This window comes from Dipodomys ordii, unplaced genomic scaffold (genome assembly GCF_000151885.1).
Source record: "Dipodomys ordii isolate 6190 unplaced genomic scaffold, Dord_2.0 Scaffold25, whole genome shotgun sequence".
Classification (NCBI taxonomy): domain Eukaryota; kingdom Metazoa; phylum Chordata; class Mammalia; order Rodentia; family Heteromyidae; genus Dipodomys; species Dipodomys ordii.
In genome coordinates, this window is record NW_012267241.1 from 351,384 (window position 1) to 373,895 (window position 22,512).

Consider the following 22,512-nt stretch of genomic DNA (forward strand, 5'->3'; position numbering starts at 1 on the left):
GTGAGATGCTGAGGCCTGACTGCCTCTTCTCCACTCTTCCCAGGCTCCCTGACAACAAGGAAATAAGAGCCGAGAGGGTTCTGAGTGCCCATCCCCTCCCGACCCTACCTGCAGGGCTCCAAGACCCCAGAGAGAGGGGAAAGGATGGGGGTTTCAGGATCCACTCCCTCCCCAGCTCAATCCCTCTTCTCAGCTGGGGCACTCAGAGAACATGCAGGGGATGGAAAGGACAGAAGGACCAGGTCCCACTGTCACACTCAGCATGTGTGCTCTCAGCCTCTGAATCAGATGCTTGTGCCTGTAGAAGTCCTCTGTCACAGCCCAGTCGGCACACAGCTCTATGACTTGAAAGGTGTGTTGATGTTGGGGAGGGTCACAGAATGTGTGGTGGGAGAAATTCAGCAAGCATCTCATCATCCAACCTTGTTGTGTAAGAGCTGAAGAAACCGAGGCCCCAAGAGGAAAGAGGAGAAGGCAAGAGCTATAGCTCTCTCTCAGTTTATCAGTGAAGAACTAGGACTAGAACCCAGAAGAGCAGCTCCAGTTCCATCCTGGCTCCCCACCAACTCCCTTCCTCTGCTTGCTTGTCAGGCAAACAATAGAAGAGGAATCTAAGAGAGGAGGGGCCTGCCTAGACCACCTTACGAACTCCAGGTCAAAGCCATCTTCTAATGATATCTTGGTTTTGACCCAGATATTGAGTGGAGGCAGGGAGAGTTCCCAATTTTCTGTGACTCTTGGTAAGAAGCTTTCCTTACATCAGGTGTTCTTTTCCCACTGAGGAAATGTCCATTCTCTGCCCTGGAGACACTATTCACATACTGCAGTCACTGAATCGGATTGTGCAATGTACAGCATGGCGCAAACACCAAATCTCAGACTATTCACCATTTTGGCACAATATATGCATCTCCTCAGCTCACTAGAAATTCCTCTAGGCAGGGACATTGCCTTCTCAGCTATAGTCTTTTCCAGAACCTGCACTTGTAGATACCCAACAGAGATAAGATTGGCACGGGGAGCAGACTTTGTCTAGATATGGCTCTGGAATAACTCCCTGTGAGAGGGAGCTGCTGCTTCTCACTACAGGTGCCTGGAGCAGCCATTCTTCTAAGATGGTGTTGTTATGCTAGAAGGCTCTATCTCAAGTCAACATTGGCCTCCTTGCCAGTTTTTCATCCATTGGTCTGGTTTTTATCACTGGCAGCAGTTAAGACAGACTCATGGCATTTCCTCATTTATGTGGACTTACTGCTGTGCGGGCACTGAGGCTGGCTAGGGCTGAGGGGAGGGGAGTTTGGGGGAGCAGTGCAAATGAGGGAAGAGGAGGGTAAGGGGCAAAGGAAGGCCGCAGAATTCCAGCTGACCTGGTGTTTTTCACATTTGGGTTTGGGTTGGAATTTGGTGGATTTTTCCCACCTCTGATCTTCTATTTTCTGCTCCCTTTGGGGTGAGAGAAAGTGTGGGGCATGCAGAAAGACACACTGTCTGGTGTCACTTGGAACTGTCTTTCCTGACACCCCGATTCCTACACCCCACAAGGTTCCCAGGAGAAAACAGGAAGCATGGAGTGTGCTGAACAGAGCATTAATCGTTACCACATCTAGGTGAGGAAGAAGGGGCAGAAATGGGGATGCACTGTTGTTTCTCCCCACTGGAAGAAGGAAACTGAGGCACAGATAAAGAAAGGGACTTTCCCAAGGTTATTAAAGAGACAGAGGAGGAGCCAGAGCCTAGGGACATGGGGCCTCCCGATCTAGCCAATGTGGTCTCAGAGCCAGGGCCATCTTTGAGGGACTGGTCAAGACTTGAGATGTCCTAGTGGAGGCTCAAGTTCATCTCAAGATCCATGGTGCTCGACCTCAGCCCTGAGTGCTAGCTGAGCACACTTTGACCACGGCCAAGTGTCCATTGCCTATGCTGTTTATGTGCATCATCTGGTTAATTTTTTTGCATAGGGAGGCAGTGGCTACATTTGCCTCTTTGTGAAGAACAAGAGCCCAGCCTAAAGAAAGGAGCTGGAGTGAGCAGGAGACCTGCTGGAACACAGGGGCAGCTGTAGTTTGAAGCTATGTCCTCTCTGGTTCAATATGGAACAAGGGGGAAATAGCTGGAGCCAAGAAGTGAGCCCTGGGAAAGGGGAACCCAGCCTCAAAATGAAAACTCCTCACCTGCTAGGGCTCTACCCTCCTCCCCTTGCCTGAACTCTTCAGAGACTGCCGGTAAGACCCCCCCTTCCCCGCCCCCACCATCTGCATTTCCCAGATACCCCTTCTACACTCCGTGCACTGTAAACATGAGAAAAAAACAAAAGCCAAGGAAATAACAAAACAACAACAAAACGAGCGTTCCCCCCTCCCGCCTCCCAACCTGGGTGAAAAAAGTATCATCTTTTTTTCACCGTAAACATGATTTTGGCTCTTTTTTTTTTTTTTTCACCTTTGATTCCTTTTCTCTCCTAAAGACGGGAAGATTTGGGGCTGTCGTTGATTGGTTCAGTCAGGCACCAAAACAAGAAACTCAATGAGAAATATTTGGTGCAAGTTCGGTAATAGCGACATGTCCACCACAGATGACTAGAGCACCACACACGACATTTTTCTTAAGCTAACATGCTCTGGCTGCCATCCACAGAAATAGCTAGAGACCCCTACATGGTTTCTACGTGGTCGAGAGGTATATACACAATCCTTCAAAGGGCAGGATTGAGGGGCCGGTCTACCAGCTAGTACCCTCAGGGATCTAGTTCTTAGCATCTAGTTCTTAGCAGCTGGGCCCCCCCTTCTTGCCCCTGCTCTGGGCACGGCCAGCTCCCTCCCTCCTGCGCAGCAAGGTGGATGGGGCAGTCACCATTCTGGATGGGTGGGCCCTCCCCCACCCCTCTCTCCCCTTCACACTGATACCACCAACTCCTCTTTTCCACGGAATGTGCTTGCAGGCTTCTCCTCTACATCAAATGGCTCAGAAGGCAAAGTTTGGCTGCAAGGGCTATGGCCGTGGGGGGACCTTGTGAAGGAAATGGGGAATCCACTGGCTAACTCCTCCCTCAGCTGTCGGCTCCCAGTTGTGTCTCAATGTCCACTCGGCAGATGGGGCATTTCTTGCTCATGGCGAGCCACTGGTCCACACACAGTTGGTGGAAGAGATGCATACAGGGTAGGCGCCTGGAAGAGAGAAGAGTCAGGTGACCAGCAGCAGAGGAGGGGGTGAATAGGGATGAGGGGCACTGAGGGGACCAGGACCACTGGCAGATTGCCAAGATGGCCTTCAGAGTGAGGCTATAGTTGAGTTGGGGACCTGTGGCAAGGAGTGAGTCTCAAAGCTCTCCAACTCCAGGAAATCTTTTTCTGATCATCCTCAAAGCAAGCTGTGGCTCTGTCTTAGACCCATCTGGGCCAAAATCACATTGCCCTGATACAGTTTGCCTCAATGAGTTCAAACAGATGGGCTCTACATCTAGAACATTCCATGCCCTACTTTCTCAGTGCAACCACAAAGCCTACTATAGCACCCCTTAAGCCAGCACCCTCCCCTCTAGACACGAATATGGTGACTAGTCGCCAACACCCATTGAAAAAGGAGAAGAACTGTGGCCTCCTACCTCACATCTTCTCCATCCTCCAGCATGGACAGGCAAATTGTGCATTTCTCATCTGTGTCTGACTCCTCCCCCTCATCCTTCTTGCCCTTGCCGTCCTGGGGTCTTCGCTGCAAGAGGCAAAGAGAGTAGCAGCTGTTACCTGGAACAGACTCATCTGATGGCCAATGGCCACCTTCCAGCCTCCTGCCACCCTTGCAACTTCCTCTTCCTCTTGGAGTCAGTCTCTTTGAAGTGCTCTTCCCCATTCCCTCCCCGTGGCTGCAGGAGAGGAGGGGCTAAGGCCAGGTGAGCTTCATATTTGCTGTCCCAGAACTGTCAAGGGGCTCAGAGTTTGAAAGAGTATCAGGTAGATTTATTTTGCAAAGCTGTGGTGTGTGCATAATAGCTTCTGCTCTGTTCACCCATGCTGTCCACTCTTCCTCACATCTGTCCAACCTAGACCCCTCCAGGTTTCATTGTTCATTTTAAGCTACAGAATGCTTGCTTTATTCCCTCGATCATTGATTCATACATTCTTTAATACATTCATTCAGTCTGGCACTCAACTAATATCCATTCATTCATGCTATTGTCCTAGTTAAAGACTGAATTTTCCTGCCAGGGATTGATTCGTGTAACTGTTGTGAGCTATCTTATATTGTTAGGGTTTCTCTTCCTATCCAGAAAGTTTCCTTAAGATAGGCTCCAAATTAGCATGAGGTTAGTCATCAGGCATGCAGGCTATGTATACTTGTTGACTTTTAAATTCTGTTTTTATTATTTGAAAATAGTCAATGGCCAAGTATAAGGCATATCTTTGCTACTTACTAAATATTTCAAGGAAGGAGGATTCTAATCTGTGAATGAAATCAGCCCACCTACCATGTTCCCCACTACAACCACAGGTATTTTTACAGTCTGTAATTTTGTGTTTCCCAGAAGTCATATAACTGTAAGCATACAGTATTGCAGCCTTGGAGAGTTAATTTCTTTCACTTAGCAATATACATTTAAGCTTCTCTTATATCTTCTCATGGCTTAATAGCTCATTTATTTCTATTGTGTAATAGTTTTCCATTGTATGGATGTACCACAGTTTATCAATTCACTCATTAGAAGACTTCATGGTTGCTTCTAAGTTTTCATTTATTTCTATTTTAAAAGGTTTTATAAGCTCAGATTCCTGGCCTTCCATCCTGACCCAAATTTTAGGCAATAACCCAACAGCTTCTACTTCTATCAACTTAGGGTGGGGCCTGAGACTCTGTGGCTTTAAAAGTTCCCCAGAGGATTCTGGTGCTCAGTCAGGTTTAGAAAACTCTACTGGGAAGCCTTCATTGCTCATTTGTCCTTATTAGAAACTTGATTTGGAACTATTTTTTAACATTTCAAACCTTAGCTTCTCTGCAGAAGCCATTCTGCCCACTTCATTGAGATCTAAACATGCAGGAGCCTCTACACCTTCATGGGAACACATACATACATGTCACATGCATACACTCCGCTCTCCTTATTCACTGATAAGCAGCCCTTATCTTCCCTCCAGACTTATACCCTGCACCAGCAAATGAGAAGATCCAAGGGAGGGAGCCCAGCTTTGGAGCATCTAATCAGTACAATGGCTTTTGGATTTTAGGCTGTGCCTTTTTTAGACCATCAGGCCAGGATCATGTAAACAAACTGACAAGTCCCTTCCCATTCCCCAGCCATGCAGGCTGGCCTGCCACAGTCCCACCTTCTTATACTTGTGGGGGAAGGTGAACCTCTCGATGGTGTTCTGCACAGCTCCCCGAGTCACATTTCCCAACCTGTCCTCAAGCTGCAGCAGCTCCTGCAAAGAGAAGAAAGTGGTATGTGTGCTCAGCACATGCAGATGCACACATACACACATGACAAAGATGAAGAGCGACCAAGGTGGGAGAGGAAGTGCTCACATCGTCATCAGGAAGAACTCTTGATGTTGAAAGGCCATAGCTCTCTCTACTCACTCTTTCACACCTGAGGCTTCCTGCCACCTGCACCCTACTACTCATCAGCAGGGACAGAAACAAGGGACGATGGATAGTTAGACCGCCTCCTCTAACCCAGTTGGTGCCAGATAGGGCAACATACCTCATAACTCTCTCTCACAGCAGAGGTGTGTCTACTGGGATTTAGCCCCTGGAGTGCAAGGAAGTGAAGCTGGGGATAAGGGTAGTTTCGGATTTCATGGACGACCTGTTGGGGAGAGAATGGCTTGAATAAAGTGTGGACCTTAGGTGTTCCCATGAACCCAGCAGACAATGTTTCCATCCATAACCACCAGCCAGCAGCCCCTCCCCCCCACCCCGTGCCTGCCAGGGATGTTGTGGGCAGCAGGAATGCTCCTCCTGTTCTCATTAAGAACCAAGATTATGCCTGGACTAGTCTACAAAGGATGGCAACATCAATAAAGGAATTACAAAGCTTACATGGGCACCCACTTCATAGCAGGCACTGCTCTGAGCATGTCACATGGCTACCCAATTTAATTACCTCGTCCAATCTAAAATGTGGGTGCAAGTACAATCCCCATTTACTGAGAGGATAAGTGAGGCACAGACAGATTAAGTAATTAGCTCGAGTTATGCAGCCAAATAATAGAGCCAGGACTCAAACCCAGGCAGCTGGGCAGCAGAGTTAGTCTCCTCTATGGGCAATGGCCAGAGCCAGAGTAAGGCATGAAAGAGTCAGTAACAGGAAATACTATTCCTTTTAAAGTCAAAATGAGTGCAAATGATCCCACACTAAAAAATACCACACAAAAGACTTCTAGCCCTGAACTTGCTCATCTCTGTCTTCTCACTTCTCCCTAATTCTCTGAACTAGAACTCAGAGGAGCCTTCATCAAGCGCTTCAGCCTCCCCACTGTATGCCCCAGGACCAGTTACATAACCTCTCTAGACCTCAGTTTGCCCATCTGTAAAAGTTATGTGAGATTCTTAGTGTGAGGTTGAAATAAGAGAAGTTATATAAGGTGCTCAGAGAAGTGCCTGGTCTGTAGTAAGGGCTCGATAGTTGTTCGTTTAGTCTCAAGAGACAGTGCTTCCAATACAAACCATGGAATCTCAGATCTGACCAGAACTGAGAGGCTAGGAGGTTAGGTGACAGACCTGAGTCAGGAAGGTGCAATCATACTTTAAGCTAGCAATATGAAGCTGCCTGGAAATAAGATTTTCAGTGTTTTGCCACTTCAGTGGAATATTTTTACTTTCATTCAATGCAGCTTGCAATCCCAAAGCCAGTTCCACACCTCCCAACACACACACACACACACACACACACACACACACACACAATTTCAGGGCTGTGCAGTCACAAAAGGTCATCCTGCAGAAGGCAGTAGACCTGGACCTGTAGGCCAGGTCCAACGGCTTCCAATGGAAGTAGCTTTTTGAGATGAGCAAGGCAGACATATATACACTCCCATTTCACAGCTAAGTGAAACGAAAGCCCAGAAGTTGTGGCCACAGGAAATTAAATGAGACCACATGAAGGACAGAGTCCATTCTGCCTGACCTCATCTGGGGTCTTTCCCCACAAACCCCAGCATACCACGCTACCCCTTTCCACAGGGCATGGAGGAATCAGAGACACAGGGAGCCACAGGACCTTGCCCACCATTGGCACCCACTATGTAGCAAGAAGATTCATCTCCCAGCAGGGTCCTTCCACTCACCATCTGCGTGGAGGAGGAGTTTCTGGGGAAGTGGTGCATTCGAGGAGTCGCTAGATAATGCTGATAATGCTGAGGGATGGGCCGCACTTGGAACTGAGCGGGACTCAGGCCTGCGTCCACACTGAGGTCCCTGCAGGAACACAGCTTCAGTGAACCTTGAGGTGGAAGGATGCACCATTGGGGACTAGAAGGGAATTCAGGTAGCAAGCCCATGAGGTAGATTTGGAGCCATGCACTGCCAGGGCTGCTAGGGGCTGTTCATTACCCAGTTCTTCCCCTCCCTTCAGAGGAAGAAAATTGACCCAGAGAGGAAAGGGCTCAGCATGGCCTAAGGAACCTGGAGAAGCCTGTGCCCTGTAAACTTCTTAAAACAAATACCTGAAGCTCCTTATTGGCCAGGCACTGAAGCTCACATTTATGGTCTAGTTACTCCAGAAGCAGAGATTAAGAGAACTGCAGTTTGAGGTCAGCCCTGGCAAAAAGTTTATGAGAGCCCATCTCAGCCATTAAAAAGCTAAGCGCAATAGTGTGCATCTGTCATCCTAGCAATATGGGAAGCATAAATAGAAGGCTGACAATCCAGGCTCGTCTGGGCCGGAGGAAACAAAAGCACAAAGGACTCAAGGTATAGCTTAAGTGATAGAGCTCCTGTCTAGCAAATGCTAGGCCCTGAATTCAAACCCCAGTACCACAAGGAAAAGGAAACAAATAGAAAAAGAGAAAGGGAAAGAAAAAGGAAAAGAACAATTTTTCTCTGAGAGAAAATTCAAATGGATCAGTTCAGGGATGCACAGAAAAGGCAAGATGAATTGTGGTGAGGGACAGAGACCATGTTCTTTTCATCACTTTGAGAAAACAACTTTAAATACCTCCATAACTGCCCTTATAATCTAGAAAACTATCATAACCCACAAGCACTCCCAAAAGTATGGAAAAACTCATTTCTCTTAGACATGTTTAATTACACTGACAGTTTTTCAAATTTTATCTTAAAAATTATAAACCCATAGGTTCAAAACAACTTAACAAACTTCAAACAGAATTGATGCACACATAGAAAGAAATCACCTCAAAGTAAATCATAATCAAATTTCTAGGAAATGTTAATAAATACAAAAATTAAAATCCAACCCAAGGGGGTTGGTGACCCATTAGATACATTAGAACATGAATAAGAATTATCACAAATTTCCTATTAGAAGCAAAACAAGCCAGAAGACAATGCGGTGACATCTTTAAACAACTGAAAAGGGGGGAAAAAGCTGTTGACTCTAGACTTCTTCACACAGCAAAAATATCTTCTAAAATGAAGGTGAAATGAGACTTTTTTCAAACAAACAAAAGTTGAAATAATATGCTACCAGCAGAAGAGCACTACAGGAAATATTAAAGGAAGTTCTCCAAACAAAAGGAATATTATACTGGATAGAAACCTAGATCTATACAAAGGAATAAAGAAGAACCAATGGCTCATTTAGAAAGTAGTTTATTTCATGTCTGTGGAGAAAATGTACAAGGTAAGATGGAAACACTTTGCCGTAACTGAAAGCAAGAAAGCTACCAAGGTCATGGCAAAAGGGCCCAGGAGTTACCCAGTAAAGGCTCCCATCCGCCAGATTAGGATAAATTACAAGCATAACTATAATAAACTGTAGCAGAGATACTGAAAGACACACAAGAGAGCATGGAGTATAAAGGGAATAGGAAAAAATATTTTAGAGAATAATTGGCTGCAAATTTCCCTAATTTAATGAAAATTATAAACTCATGGGTTCAAAATATTGAAATTGGTACAGAACAGCGCAAAGAAGATTACCTAAAGGCACATAATAGTAAAATCCCTGAAAAACATTAATGAAGATAAAAATTTAAAATCAGCCCAAAGGGGAGAAGTCTATTCACTGAGAAGAATGTGTGCAGGAATTATCATAGGCCTCCAGTTAGGAACAAAGGAAGCTGGGATGCATATAGGGTCTCACATTTATAATCCTAGGTTCTTGGGAAGTAAAGATCAGCTTGATCAATCTAGCCTAGGCAATATGTTAGTGAGAGAGACGTCTGTCAACCAGTAGCTGGGAGTAGGGGAATAACGCCTGTCATATTGGCTATGCAAGAGCAGGAAGTATAAAAAGGGAAGGCTGTGGTCTAGGCTAGACCAGGTGTAAAACATTAAACCCTATCCCAGGAATAACGAAAGCAAAATGGCTGGGGCATGGCTTAAATGGCACAGTACCAGCTTAACAAGCACAAAAGTCTGAGTTCGAACTCAAGCACCAAAAAAAAAGAAGTGTCAGCGATGATAACTACATAGGAAACATAAAGGATTTCTATCCATATAAAAAATCCTTTAAATGTTGATTGATTGGAGCATACGTTGACAAATATCTGTAGTTTCAGACATCCCACACACTTCAAAAGCCACACATTCTCCACCACAACCATTCCAATGCTTAACACAGTTTAAAAGCAGCCACAGGCCATATATAAACAAATAGGTGTGGCTATGTTCCAATAAAAGTTTATTTACAAAATGGAATGGGACAAATTTGATCTAAAGGACTGTAGTTTGCCAGGAACATTTACAGCAATGAATTGTAGTGATCATTACATATGGATAAGTAAAACCTACAAAAGGAATGGCAAAGGATGGAGTGCTGGGACTCTTCTGTTTTGACAATGAAACCAATATTTTAATCCTAAAAAGTTTACACTCAATTCAAAATAAGGCAGGAAATAGACAAAAAGAATTTAAACATGAATCAAACAAAAACAAAAAAATGATTGAATCCTAACTATATGCATAATTACATTGAGTGTAAATGGTCTAACCATACCCATTAGCATATATTGTCATTTGTAAAACAATAACCAACTGTATACTGCCTATTGAAAAACATTTGTCTAGCTACTTGCCTAGCAGGAAATTGGAAGGTCATAGTTCAGGAGCATGGTTCTGGGCAAAAAAATGTTCACAGACTATCTCATCCAATAGCTGGAGCAGGTATATGTGCCTGTTATCCCCGCTATACAATGGCTGTATGGTGGTGAGGGCCTGTCACCCCAGTAACCTGGGGAAGCACAAATAAGAGAAATAAAACACTGATTAGCCCATGCAAAAATGTAAGACCCTATCTTGAAACCAACCAAGGCAAAGAGGGGCAAGAGATGTGGCTTCAATGATAGAATGCCCGTCTGGTAAATATAAGGTCTTGAGTCCAAACCCCAGTACTTCCCCCAAAACAATTAAATATAAAGACCTAAGTTAAATGTAAAAGGAGGAAAGAGATACATCATACAAACACTAATTGGAAGAAATCTAGAAAGGCGATGTCAATATTAGACAAAGTAGACCAGCCAAGGCCCATTACCACAGATAAAGTGAAACATTTATAATGATTATGCTGTCAATTCATCTGATGTATATAACTTAGAACAAATGAAGCAAGGCTGACAGAACTCAAGAAAGAATCAAACACATACGTGTAAATGTAGACTTTAACTCTCTTGCCTCATCATTCACAGAGCAAGCATATAAAAAAATTCAGTACTATGGTAGTACAACACTATTAACTAGCTTGATCTTGACATTTCTCTAACACTCAATGAGAACAGAATATACATTCTTTTAAATATATACAGAACATTTGTATAGAACACATACTGGACCATAAAACAACAGTTAATGAATTTAAAAGGACTAGGATTCTGCAAACATGGTTTCTGATCACAGCAGTATTAAACTAGAAATCAATATCAAAAGATTTCCAAAAAAATCCTAAATATGAGAAAGTTAAACAATTTACTTCTACATAGCCCAACGTGAAAAATAACTCATAATGGAAATTAGGGAAAGCTCAGTTCTTAAAGAAAAAAAATCATAGCTTTATTTTTAATTTGGAGGGCTGGACTGGAATTTGAATTCAAGTCTCATGCTTGCTAGGCAGGTAGTCTACTACTTGAGCTCAGCCTTTTGTGCTTTATTTTTCCAAACAGGTTCTCACATTTTGTCCCACAACTAACCTGGGACCATCCATGATCCTGCTACTGACAGCCTCTATATGGCCAGGATCACAATTATGTATAATCACATCTGGCTTATTTGGTAAAATGGAATCTCATAAACTTTATGCTGGTGCTGGCCTTAAACCATAATGCTCTTGCTTTCTGCCTTTCAAGCAGCTGAGATTATAGGCATGAACCACTGTGCCTGGTCTAAATTTCATACCTTTTAAATGCTTATGTTAGAAATGAAAAAAAAATCCAAGTAATGACCTAAGGTTCCACCTTGAATAGCAACAAAGAAGAAGAAAAGTAATAATAGAATCACCACAAAATTCCTTTCCAAGACCCAGGTGCACTAAGCCAGGAATGAAGGTTCATATACCCTTAAGAAGTCTAGTCAGTCTTATCTTTGAGACATTAGCATATAGAGGAGCAAGTATCTTACTGTTTGCTATTGCACCAGCCTGCAAGAGTCTTGCTGAGTTTAGGGGTTTTTTAGAGCTGACCCCAAACAGTTTGGAACATTGTCTCCATGCATATATTTTTCCATTTGTGTTTAAACATCAAGCTCAACTTCACTTTCCATAGACCTGGTTGCTATGCAGACGCTTCAGTTCTTGCCAGGGAACTGCCTAACAGTGTAGCTGAATCTGGATTCTGGTGTTTCAGGGATTGAGTCACAGAAGGGTAATGACACAGATGGACACATTGGGGCTGTGGTTCAAGATCAAGTTCAAGTTACAGGACCAAAGAAGAGGAGCATTGGGGATTTTTCCCTAATATCTGCTGTTCCCACCCATTCTCAGTCCAGGAGTCTAGTTGAAGAAGATAGAGGATCCCAGGAAGAGAACGGTGGGCAGCCTGGACTATAGCCTAAATTCAGTGGCTTCCAGGATTGACTAAAGGTAAGAGGAAGGGGCTGCTGCACACAGACTTCCCCTCCTTCCTAATGGCTCCTATCAAAGGTGAAAATAGCCCCTCCTACAACGTATTATCTGTAATCCAATTACCAGATTCCTGCCTCCTGGCAGCTGAGGCTTCAGGAAGGAGGTTTGGGATGCCCCTAGAATGAGGGTAATTACAAAAATCCCTCCCTTGCTGTAACAGAACTCATTAGGAGGGAGAAGAAACTGTGGACTCCTTCAAGGCAAATACTTTCTTACTTGGGAAGTGGGGATAGGACAGATAGAAGAGACTCCGGTGGGACAGTGGGACATGTTTCTCTGGGAAGTAGGAACAAGAATGAAGAAGGGAAAGAGGACTGGCTCAATGAAGCAAGTGAGCATAGGACTAATACTTGAACTGCTCTCCCTGGACTCTCTCCTTCAGTATCACCTATCCAGCCCACAGTGTCTTGTTAGAGCCACTGTGTGTGTGTGTGTGTGTGTGTGTGTGTGTGTGTGTTCAAATCACTCAGCCATATGCAAGGGCCCTAGGTGCTTCATGGGTGCTGAATTGAATCAAATTGAATTGACTTGACTGTGAAGGGAGCGAATTTAATCCAACAGCAATTAAATCTTCCTAATTTGAATCTGTTAATTAGTACAAGTCTGAGCTGAACCTGGCAGCAGTGTAATCTATCTTTTGAGGGATTGTCCAATTTAATGAAGAATGTACCTGAGGATTAACAGAGGGCTGGGGGCAAAGCCAACAAGCCAAACAAGCCAAACCCCACTCTTTCTGGCACCTAGAAGCACAGGTAGTCTTCATCCAACTGGAACAACACCTGTGAATCATTCCAGGTGATCTTGGAAGGAGCTCCAAGAACCATCCTGATGAAGCCAGCTTGCTCAGCCAAATGGCTGGAAAAGGACACAACTGTACATCTGGTTTTTAAAATGTTCCATCTCTTTTCATTGAGGGACTTTTTTTTTTCACTCAGGTCCCAGTCTTTTTTTTTTTTTTGGCTCTGACTTTTTCCACTAGGACTTCATGCTAACTGTGTCTGGGTTGGCTTAGAACTGTACATGAAAAACGTACAAAAACAAAACAAAACAAAACAAAAGAACTGTACATGATCTTCCCACCACAACCTCCCTACTAGCTCTGATTACAGGTATGTATATGATTACAGCCTCAGATTTTTTAAAATGTATTTTTGTCCTAAAAGTAATTGCAACAATAGCATAAAGAATTTCTAGTGGGGAGGGAAGAGATAGTAGAGGAAAAACAAAGGAGGGGGTAACAATGCTTGATAGGAAATGTACTCATTACCTTATTCATGTATCTGTAACCCCTCTGTACAGTAGCTTTACAATAAAAAAATCCTTATTAAGATAAAAAAGAATTTCTAGATACTTTTCACTCAAACCCCCAAATGTTACCATTTTATTGCATTTCTATTTTCTTCCCTCCCTCTGTAAATATAGATAGATGTATATATGTATGTACCCATATGTGTATATATGCACACATATTTATATATAAATATAGGTACATATATATGCATAAATTTATACACACATATGCATCATGCCTGTCTGTGGAGAAAGAGAATGTTTTACTGAACTAATAAGAAATAAGCCAGGCTTTGGTGGTTCTTGACGGGGCAATCCTAGCTACTCAGCAAGCTGAGATCTGAGGATCGTGGTTTGAAGCCAGCCCAGACAGGAAAGGCCAGGAGAACTCTTATCTCTAATTAACTACCAGAAAACTTGAAGTGGAGCTCTGGTTCAAAGTGTAGAACACTAGCCTTGGTCAAAAACGCTCACGGATAGTGCCCAGGTCCTGAGTTCAAGTGCCCAGGTCCTGAGTTCAAGCCCTGTGACCAAAAAAATAAAAAAAGTACTAATGCATTTCTAGTTGATGATACCCTTTATTTCTAAATAGCTAGTATACTGCTCTACTTTTAAAAGTATTCCAAGGTTCTGGTCTGACCCTACTTGAGAACAGTCTTCTCCTGAACTATAACCAGAAAGTTAGGTGGAGCTCAAGATGAGAAACCAAAGAAATGAATCAAAGAATGAAGCCCTCTGCCCCAAGTGCAAGGGCTATGACCCTTGCCCACAGGATGACACAAAATCCTCCACAACTCTCCCTAGCTTCTCACCACAGTCTTCACCTCCAACCTGAGTACTTTCTCTCCATCCTTCAGGACACACCACTCCATCCTGCACTGCCTGAGTGGCAGGCCCCGGTGCTTCACTGTGGACCATTCCACACCACCTCCTCCAGGAAGTCCCACCTCCTCCAGGAAGTCCCCCTTCCCCAGCTCCTGGGAATTCTTGCTGCCTTTCCTCCAGGGGCCATTGATCCGTATCATTGAACTTGGAAATGTTTTACATCCTTGCCACTCCCCTCCCTTGGAAAACCGTGAACCCTGGCCCCCAGGCTGGGCCAATTGCACTTATTGTTAATTGCTAGAACATGGCCCAGGTTGGGCCCTGTGCTTTGGACAGCTAGGAGCAGGCACAAAGGCTTGGAGACTGAGAAAACTAGGCCTCCTGAAGTGGAGGAAAACAGAAGCTCCATGGGCCCCAGAGACTTACCAGTCAGTGCCCTCAGCCAAATACCTGGGCTGAGGTGTCTGCAGTTGGTGGCCAAAGTCGAAGCTGGGGTGGAGGCGGTGGGGGTGGACAGACACACGCTCCTGACTCCGCCTGCATGAGAAGGGACCATGGCAGCGAACTCTGTGGGACCAGCCCAGCTTGTAGGAACTGTGAGTGATCCTTGCCAACCTGAGGACACCCCAGTCCCACAATTCCCTACAGAGCCCATAGTACCCAAGGCCTCACCACTCTCCTCAAATTCTAAAGAATGAGCAGCAACCTCCCCCCACCCCATGCATCCTCGACTCTCACTATACTCTTCTCTATTCCACCCTTCCCCCACACTCTTCCCACTTCCTTGAAAGAGGTCTTCCTGAACACCTCGGATCAAGGTGGCCTCTCCTCTCTGATCTCCAACACTCAACCTGCTGCCCCAGCACTCCAGGTTCTACAGACACCACTCTCAAAGTGCTACCAACATCCTTGGGAGGCCCTGAAACCCTTTCAGATGGTGCAAGAGGTTATAACTATTTTCCAATTAAGACTACAATGTGGGTTTGCCTTTTACCCATATTCTCTCAGTCCAACATGGCATGCTACAAAACAGGCAGACAAAAGGATACTGTTGTCTTCTATTAAGCTGTAGATAAGAGATTTGGAAATTTGGAAGAAGAAGAAGAAGAGGAGGAGGAGGAGGAGGAGGAACAGGAGGAGGAGGAGGAGGAGGAACAGGAGGAGGAGGAGGAGGAAGAAGAAGAAGAAAAGAAAACTACTGTTCTCACTAAATCTGTAGTCATTTTGCATGAAAATGTCTTCTAGGCTTAGCATAAGGAAATTGGTATTGTTATTTTCAAATAGATTAATAAATACTTAATTTTGAATATAATAAAAAAGTCAGTGATCTAATCCAAATAAATAGAAGTTCTTCATAGTCCCTTTTAAGTAGCAAAAATATCCTAAGACTAAAACTCTGAGAATTCCCATGCTAGTCCGATTACCTACCTGGGGTGCGCAACGAGCCTGCGGTGCTGGGCTTCCAGGAGCTGCTGCTGCAGGAGGTATTGCTGGTGCAGGGCCTGAGGTAGGAAAGAGGGACCTGTGACGTCCTGGAACTGCAGGGTGGGCAGTGGGGTCAATGACTGGTGCAGTGCGCTGCTGTGCTGGTGGGCCGGGGCCATGTGGGCGCTGAGGCCCGGCTGCGACTGTACGGGGTGGGCCAGTGGGAAATCCGGGGTGAGCTGTTGAGGCTGCGGGGGGCCCAGGTGGAAGTGGCGGCAGGAGGTAGCGTGAGGATGCTGAGACCTTTGAAAAGGGGCACCTGGAGAGACAAGGACAGAGAAGTCTCTGTGAGAACCAGCCCAGCTTGCAGGGCCCTGACACACCACCCCATCCCCACCGCTGAGCCAGTGACATTGATACAGACCTGGAAAAAATTATGTCAAGTTTAGTCACTCAGGCCCAGAGAGACAAGGGATGTGTGCTCTCTCTCATCTGTGGAAGCTAGATCTAATTTATAATTATGTAAGTAAACACACACGGTTGCGTGTGCAAGCATAATACAAACGTACTAACTGACGTGTGGCATAAGCAGGGAAGAATTAAAATAGTGTAATTCCTTAGGAAAACTAACTCACAGTCTAATGAAGTGAATACCAGATATGTGGGGGTGGGGAGGACACTCAGGAGGAGGGTGAGGACACTCAGAGAAGAAGGTTAGGAGAATGCAGTTGTAACAATCAATGCATATCCTGTGAAACTACAAAAACGGAGGGGACGGGTGTTGGAGAGTGATGAAAGGTTTGACATTGATCCAGAAGCACTGCACTCACTAAATAGTTTTGTTGAATGGTAACCCCTGTGGACAATGACTTAAAGATAATAAAATTATGATTTTAAAAACCCTTCAAGATCTTCATCATGTCACAGCTATTCCATTCATTTAACGGCTATATGGTCACCTTTACTGATGTGTTGGAAGTGGAGAGAATGTTTGCTTAATGAGCAGATAAGCATCCTTTTATAGTTAACACACTTGTCAAAGTTCTCAAAGCAGTCTGATTTTCTTGAGTCTCATACCTGCCACATAGAGAAAACTTAGGGCAACCTAGCCAACACTTTGACTCACCAAGACCCAACACAAGAAAGTCCCATTGTAGAGATAGCACAATCAGAAGGTATTTGGCATTGTGGTTTTCAGGGATTAAAAACCTATACAAAATTATTTCTTTAAATAACAACTAACTATATGACAGCATTCATTTAAAGGCAAATATACCCAGGTATATGGTAGAACCTTGGTTCTGGACTACATTTAATTTAGGCTCCAGTAATTTTCTAAATAAAATTCATCCTGATGACAAGAAAATTAGCAACTTCTCCATGATGAGAAAGAAGCCCATCGGAGGGGTCAGCTCTCCTGTGAGACAAGGTATCCAATGAAGCCTTGCAGAAAGATTTTTTTAAAAAGTCTTGCTAACTCCTGGCAGATTTAACATACTCCTGCTCTTTCCCAAACCCCATTGAAATGAGAGCAAAGGAATGAGCACAAGATAAACAGACAAGGACACAGGGAACAGGAGGGGTGACATCAGCAGGCAACAGATGTCAACAGATTCTCAGAAGACAGAAAGCAGATGGAGGAATTAGCGGAGCTGAGAAATCGGAAGCTAAGTGCCCACTGAAGGAGCGGTCAACAAGATGTGGACAGATCTTGCCATGTGGGGCTGGAAGGCTAGTAGCTACCTTGGAAGGCCAGAGTGGTGGCACAGCTGAGAGAGAATAAGAGAATAATGACAGGGCAGTTATGCCCAAGGCTTCTCCCCTTTCCCACACCGGAAAAGTGACCATCCTCCTAGAGAGGCCCAGATGGGAGAGGGTGACATGGAGCAGAGCAGTGGGGCGTAGCAGCATTTAGAAAAATATTAAGTGATGGTCTGTTTATGGGACTTCAGAAATCCCTCCCTCTGGCTACTTGGTTCCAAAAATCCTGTTGTTAAGTATGTGTCACTGTGCCTTCCAACAGGTATAGTACTTTGGGCTGGGAGCTAGAGGCTGCTTCTGGTTGAGAACACCCATATAAAATATCCACCTGCCAATATGTACCAAAGCCAATTAATTGAAAAGTTACACTTCACATACATACTTTAATACACACACACACACACACACACACACACACACACACACACACACAGATCTTCTGGACAGCACTTAACAACCTACTCTTTAACAGGACTGGAAAGCCCAAAGGGTGATGAGTCTTGAGAAAGATTATAAAATGAAAAGTGAGCAAAAAACATAACACATTATAAAAGATAAATCAAAATGAAATTCAGAGGAACAAAGAGAGATAATGCAAAGACCAGAAAAAAGATACACTTTTTTAAATCCTCAGAGAAATAAGATGATGGATCCATGAAACAAGAGGAGGCTCTTTCAAATGGAGAAATAAGAAAACAAGAAAGGGAGCTCTTGGAAATGAATTTAAGGTGGGATTTGAAATTCAATGATTTTGGAGATCAAGCTGGGGACATTTCCTAGAAAGCCAAATAAGACAAGGTTGATCAGAAGTTTCCAAGTTTCTTTAGTAAAAGAGAAGGAAATAAGTGGGAAAGTTACCAAAAAAAAAACCCCACCTAGAAACAAGTTTCTAGGTGGAAAAGGTGGTATGAGTGCCAGTAAAATGGATGGAAGCAAGAACACCACACCAAGGCTTCATACTATGAAATGTTGGTCCATGGAGACAAAGAGACAATTTCAGCACCTTCCAGAAAGGAAGTATACACATCTTTATAGATGTCAGAGATTTAAATTTTTGCATTTAAAATTTTTTTTAAAAACAACAAAGAGTATCTAATCATTTAGTTAGAAATGTACTCAGTCACTAGTGGAAATGCCTGTAAAAGGGTTTGGAGGTGTTGAAGTGGAGGAAGTTTGGCTCTGGCAGTGGGTAGAGAAGGTAGTAGTAGTAGCTGTTTACTAAAAATGCATTCTATTGGTATCCTCAACCTTGGAAGTGATGTGTGTGTGTGTGTGTGTGTGTGTGTGTGTGTGTGTGTGTCTTATTTTAAAGTGTATTCAACATAAAAATTACTGTGTTATGTTATATTCTTTGTTTCCAAACTGCCTCCAAGGTCTGGGCAAAGGTTTATTTCCTATGGCACCTCCCAAGGAATGTGTCTAGCCACATTCCTGGTGTGCCATATCCACTTGTGGTTAGTACTTCCCTGTCTGAAGGATGAAAGGAACTCAATACATAGAACAAAAACATCTTAGCCATATTTCCCAGCTGATCTGCCCTGAAATGGGGAGCCTTCATCTCTGACCTGTAAAATCCAAGCCCTTAGCCTGATATCAGAGCTCTGTCCTTCCAGGGCCCTTCCACACCCTCCCCAAACCCCTCCCCACAGTCCTCCCTGTGGCCCACCCCCATAGGGAGCCTCTGGAGCAAGGGCTCCCCTGAGCTGTCCTCATCTCTTCCACCAGCCAGGCTGAGCTGTAGTCTCACTAATCCTAGACCCCACTCCCTGCTCGGCACAAGCACTCAGGAGATGCTCAGCTTGTCATCAGGTTGTTGGAAAAAGTGAGGGGAAAGGGATTCCGTGGTTAAAAGTGGTTGAGATACTGGGGCTGGCTGAAGACAAATTGGTTGGAACTTGAGTGGGAAAGACAAGTAGATCTTGGGGGAGCCCTGGGTCTACTGTGTAATGACGGACAGGCCAGATGGTACTGGTCAGTGTCCATCTCTTCCAATCCTGGAGCCTCTCCTACCGATAGCACCAACAGCTGCCTTCCTCCTCTCCCATGGCTCCTTCTGCACTGGTGTCTGCTCTGTGCAGGGAGCCTGCACACCTGTGGAGGTGTCCAGAACAGAGTTCCCTCTTAACTGAGAAGGGTTGTCTACTTTTGCAGCCTGAATCCTCCCATTGGTGCACCAAAAAGAGCAGAAGCCCTTTTTCCAGAAAGATGGACCAAGCCAGGCCGCGGCAGCTTGCACTTATCACCCTAGCTACTCAGGAGGCTGAGATTTGAGGATCACGGTTCAAAGCCACCCCGGGCAGGAAAGTCCATGAGACTCATCTCCAATTAATCACCAGAAAACCGGAAGTGGCTTGAGGCTCAAGTGATAGAGTGCTCGCCTTGAGCTGAAGAGCTGAGGGACAGAGCCCCCAGCCCAGAGCTCAAGCCCCACGACCAACACACACACACAACAACAACAACAACAAACAAACAAACAAACAAACAAAAACAAAAGAAACAAAAACAAAAACCAGTCCCATCATCGTTTAGGTAATTCTCCAAGCAAAGGTCCTTTGACTTTCATTCTGGGGTTCTGCTTCTCCTGTCATCCCCATCCCCAGAGGGGATCTTGGCTTCACCATCCTGTTCAGAAAGGAATTGATAGCAGGAGAATCCTCATCCCAACCCCCTCCCCTCCCCGGGCCACTCCTCAGCTCTGTGTCATGAAAGCTTTGTGACAATGCCAGTAAACAGCTGCTTTGCTTGGCCTCAAAGAGTAGCACTCTCTGGGGAATACTGGTTCATGACAAGTCAGTAACCAATGATGCCTGAACAGTGTTGACATCCCGATACACCCTGTTAGTAGATGATAACCTGTAGCTTTTTCCCATTGCAGTTACTCCTTCCAGTTAAAAAATAATTTCCAGATGTCCCTGATTATACTCTACATTTGTCATATTTCCCTAGGGCTAAGATGCCACTAATTTAAGAATTCTTTATGAACTAAATAACATTTTCAGAGTATGGGGAGAAAGAAGGGTCTCCCAGAAAGAAAAAAAATCCACTAACATCCACCATGCTAAATAAACACATCAATTATAAGGCATAAATTAGTTTCTGAATTAAAAAATGTCCATCTTACAAGTCTGGAAATGAATGCTGACAATTAGCTCCTCCTGAGACTTGGCCAGGAGCAGAGCTTTACCTCAGGAGGCTGAGGCTGAGGCTGAGAAAGGCAGGTGCAGGACTGAGAACAGCATGCCCAGCTGTGACCAGGGAAGCCCAGAGGTATGCAGTTCACCGGATGCCCACCTGGCCCACATAGAACACAGAACAGGTGTTCCATAAATGGCTGGGAACTGGCTGCTACTTGCCTAGTAGGCAAAGGGGTTTAAGAGGCTGACAGCTGGAGAATGGGGACAGGTGGATCAGAAGACAGGAAAAAACACACATTTCCAAAGAAGGGGGGAGGGCATGGAAGGGAGAGGTAGAGGACATGAGGCCAAAGGTTTGGGTACAGTGGATGCAGTTAACATTGAACCCCAACTTTAAAAGGTTTATTGACAAGCTGGAGACACTCATGGGTTAAGTGGCAGAGTGAAGATTTGAACCTAGATGTCTCCTGAGAGATCTGTTAAAGACTCAGGGAGAAAACAAGAACAAAAACAGAAGTGGCGGAGAAGAATGAGGTGGTGTAAATGTCTGTGTCCTCCCAAATCCATATGTTGAACAGCCTTCAATGTGGCTATATTATTTATTAAGAGGTGGGGCCTCTGGGAGGTGATTAGCCCTGGTAAAAGGCATTACTACCCTTATAAAAGAAACCAGAGAACTAGCTAGCCCCTTTACCATGTGAGGATCTAGTTAGGTACTAGTCATGAGGAAGAGGCCCCCACCAGACAGTAACTTCCAGCACCTTGATCTTGATTTTCAGCCTCCAGAATTGTGAGCAATAAATGTCTGTTGTTTATAAGCTACCTAGTTTATGATAATTCAATATAGCAGCCCTAGGGGACTAAGACCAGCAGCATCCCAAGGAGAACAGTGGTACCGAAACAGACAGGACACTTAGAAGACATCTTGGGCTTTGTCTGAGGCTGCTTTCTCAGCTGAGGATGAGAGGAATGGAGTCAGAGATGTGTCTCACTGGGAGCATAAAAGAGAGACAGGCCAAACATCAGTGTGCCAGACATAGTTGACCAAGAAGAAGGGTATTCCTGACTGGGTACACACCCACACACACACACACACACACACACACCACTCCAGTATTCATTCATGCAAGGCAACGACCTTGCATGTTCAAGATTCCAAAGCTTAGAGGCCCTACCTTCAGGCCCTCAGACAAAGATGGAGCTAAAGGAAGAAAGGACGATGGGTAAAGCCCCCTCCCCACCCTGCCCATGGGTACCTGACACCCTAGCTTAGCTGCTCTGTGGGAAGTTCAGACACAGACCTGCTCAGAGACCTATCAGAGCCAGCCAGCCATGGTCAGCCTTCCCACGCCCCTCCCCAGGACACAGGATGCTGAGAGAGCAAAGTGGGAACCAAACCCTCTGAGGGGCCTCGAGGGAGGCCTGCAGCCTGCTCCCTCCTTCCCAGGCCAGTTCTCAGGGTGTCCTGTTTCCCACTGTCCCTCAGCTTAATTTCCTAGTGTCATTTCCCTCGGATCTGAAGCAGAACAGGGAGGGGACACTGGAGGCAAAAGAAGGGGCAGCCAAAGAGACCCCTCCCCACGTGCAGCTGAGTGCTGCAGGGAGCCCACATGAATAGCCCCAAACACCAGTCTTCTTCAAGGTAAAGGTCTGTCTACAGAAGCCATGAAGAAGGACTTGTTGCTGAGACGCTTCCAGAGGCAAGCAGAGCTATCTTGTGTGGGTTGTCTCTGGGTTGTGTCTCACTGCCACAGTGGACTTCAGTGCCCTCAGTGTGAAGCCTACATACAATCTCTGTTTGCAGGATCCCTGAATTCCTTCTGCCCAGGCTTCTCTTCTCATTCACAGAGA

General features: G+C 45.0%; 1 protein-coding gene across 1 annotated transcript in view; it reads right to left on the reverse strand.

The window, feature by feature from the left end:
• Nucleotides 1-2,455: 2,455 nt before the first annotated feature.
• The window catches only part of Rnf165 (ring finger protein 165), a 91,286-nt gene continuing 71,229 nt past the window's right edge, over nt 2,456-22,512 (reverse strand). The window contains exons 2-8 of the mRNA XM_013014881.1: nt 15,770-16,085; nt 14,768-14,878; nt 7,278-7,407; nt 5,693-5,797; nt 5,316-5,411; nt 3,602-3,708; nt 2,456-3,164 (exon numbers count right to left, since the gene is read on the reverse strand). Coding sequence (XP_012870335.1) covers nt 3,047-3,164; nt 3,602-3,708; nt 5,316-5,411; nt 5,693-5,797; nt 7,278-7,407; nt 14,768-14,878; nt 15,770-16,085 — 983 coding nt within the window. The 3' untranslated portion in view covers nt 2,456-3,046. The remainder of the gene's footprint in view (nt 3,165-3,601; nt 3,709-5,315; nt 5,412-5,692; nt 5,798-7,277; nt 7,408-14,767; nt 14,879-15,769; nt 16,086-22,512) is intronic.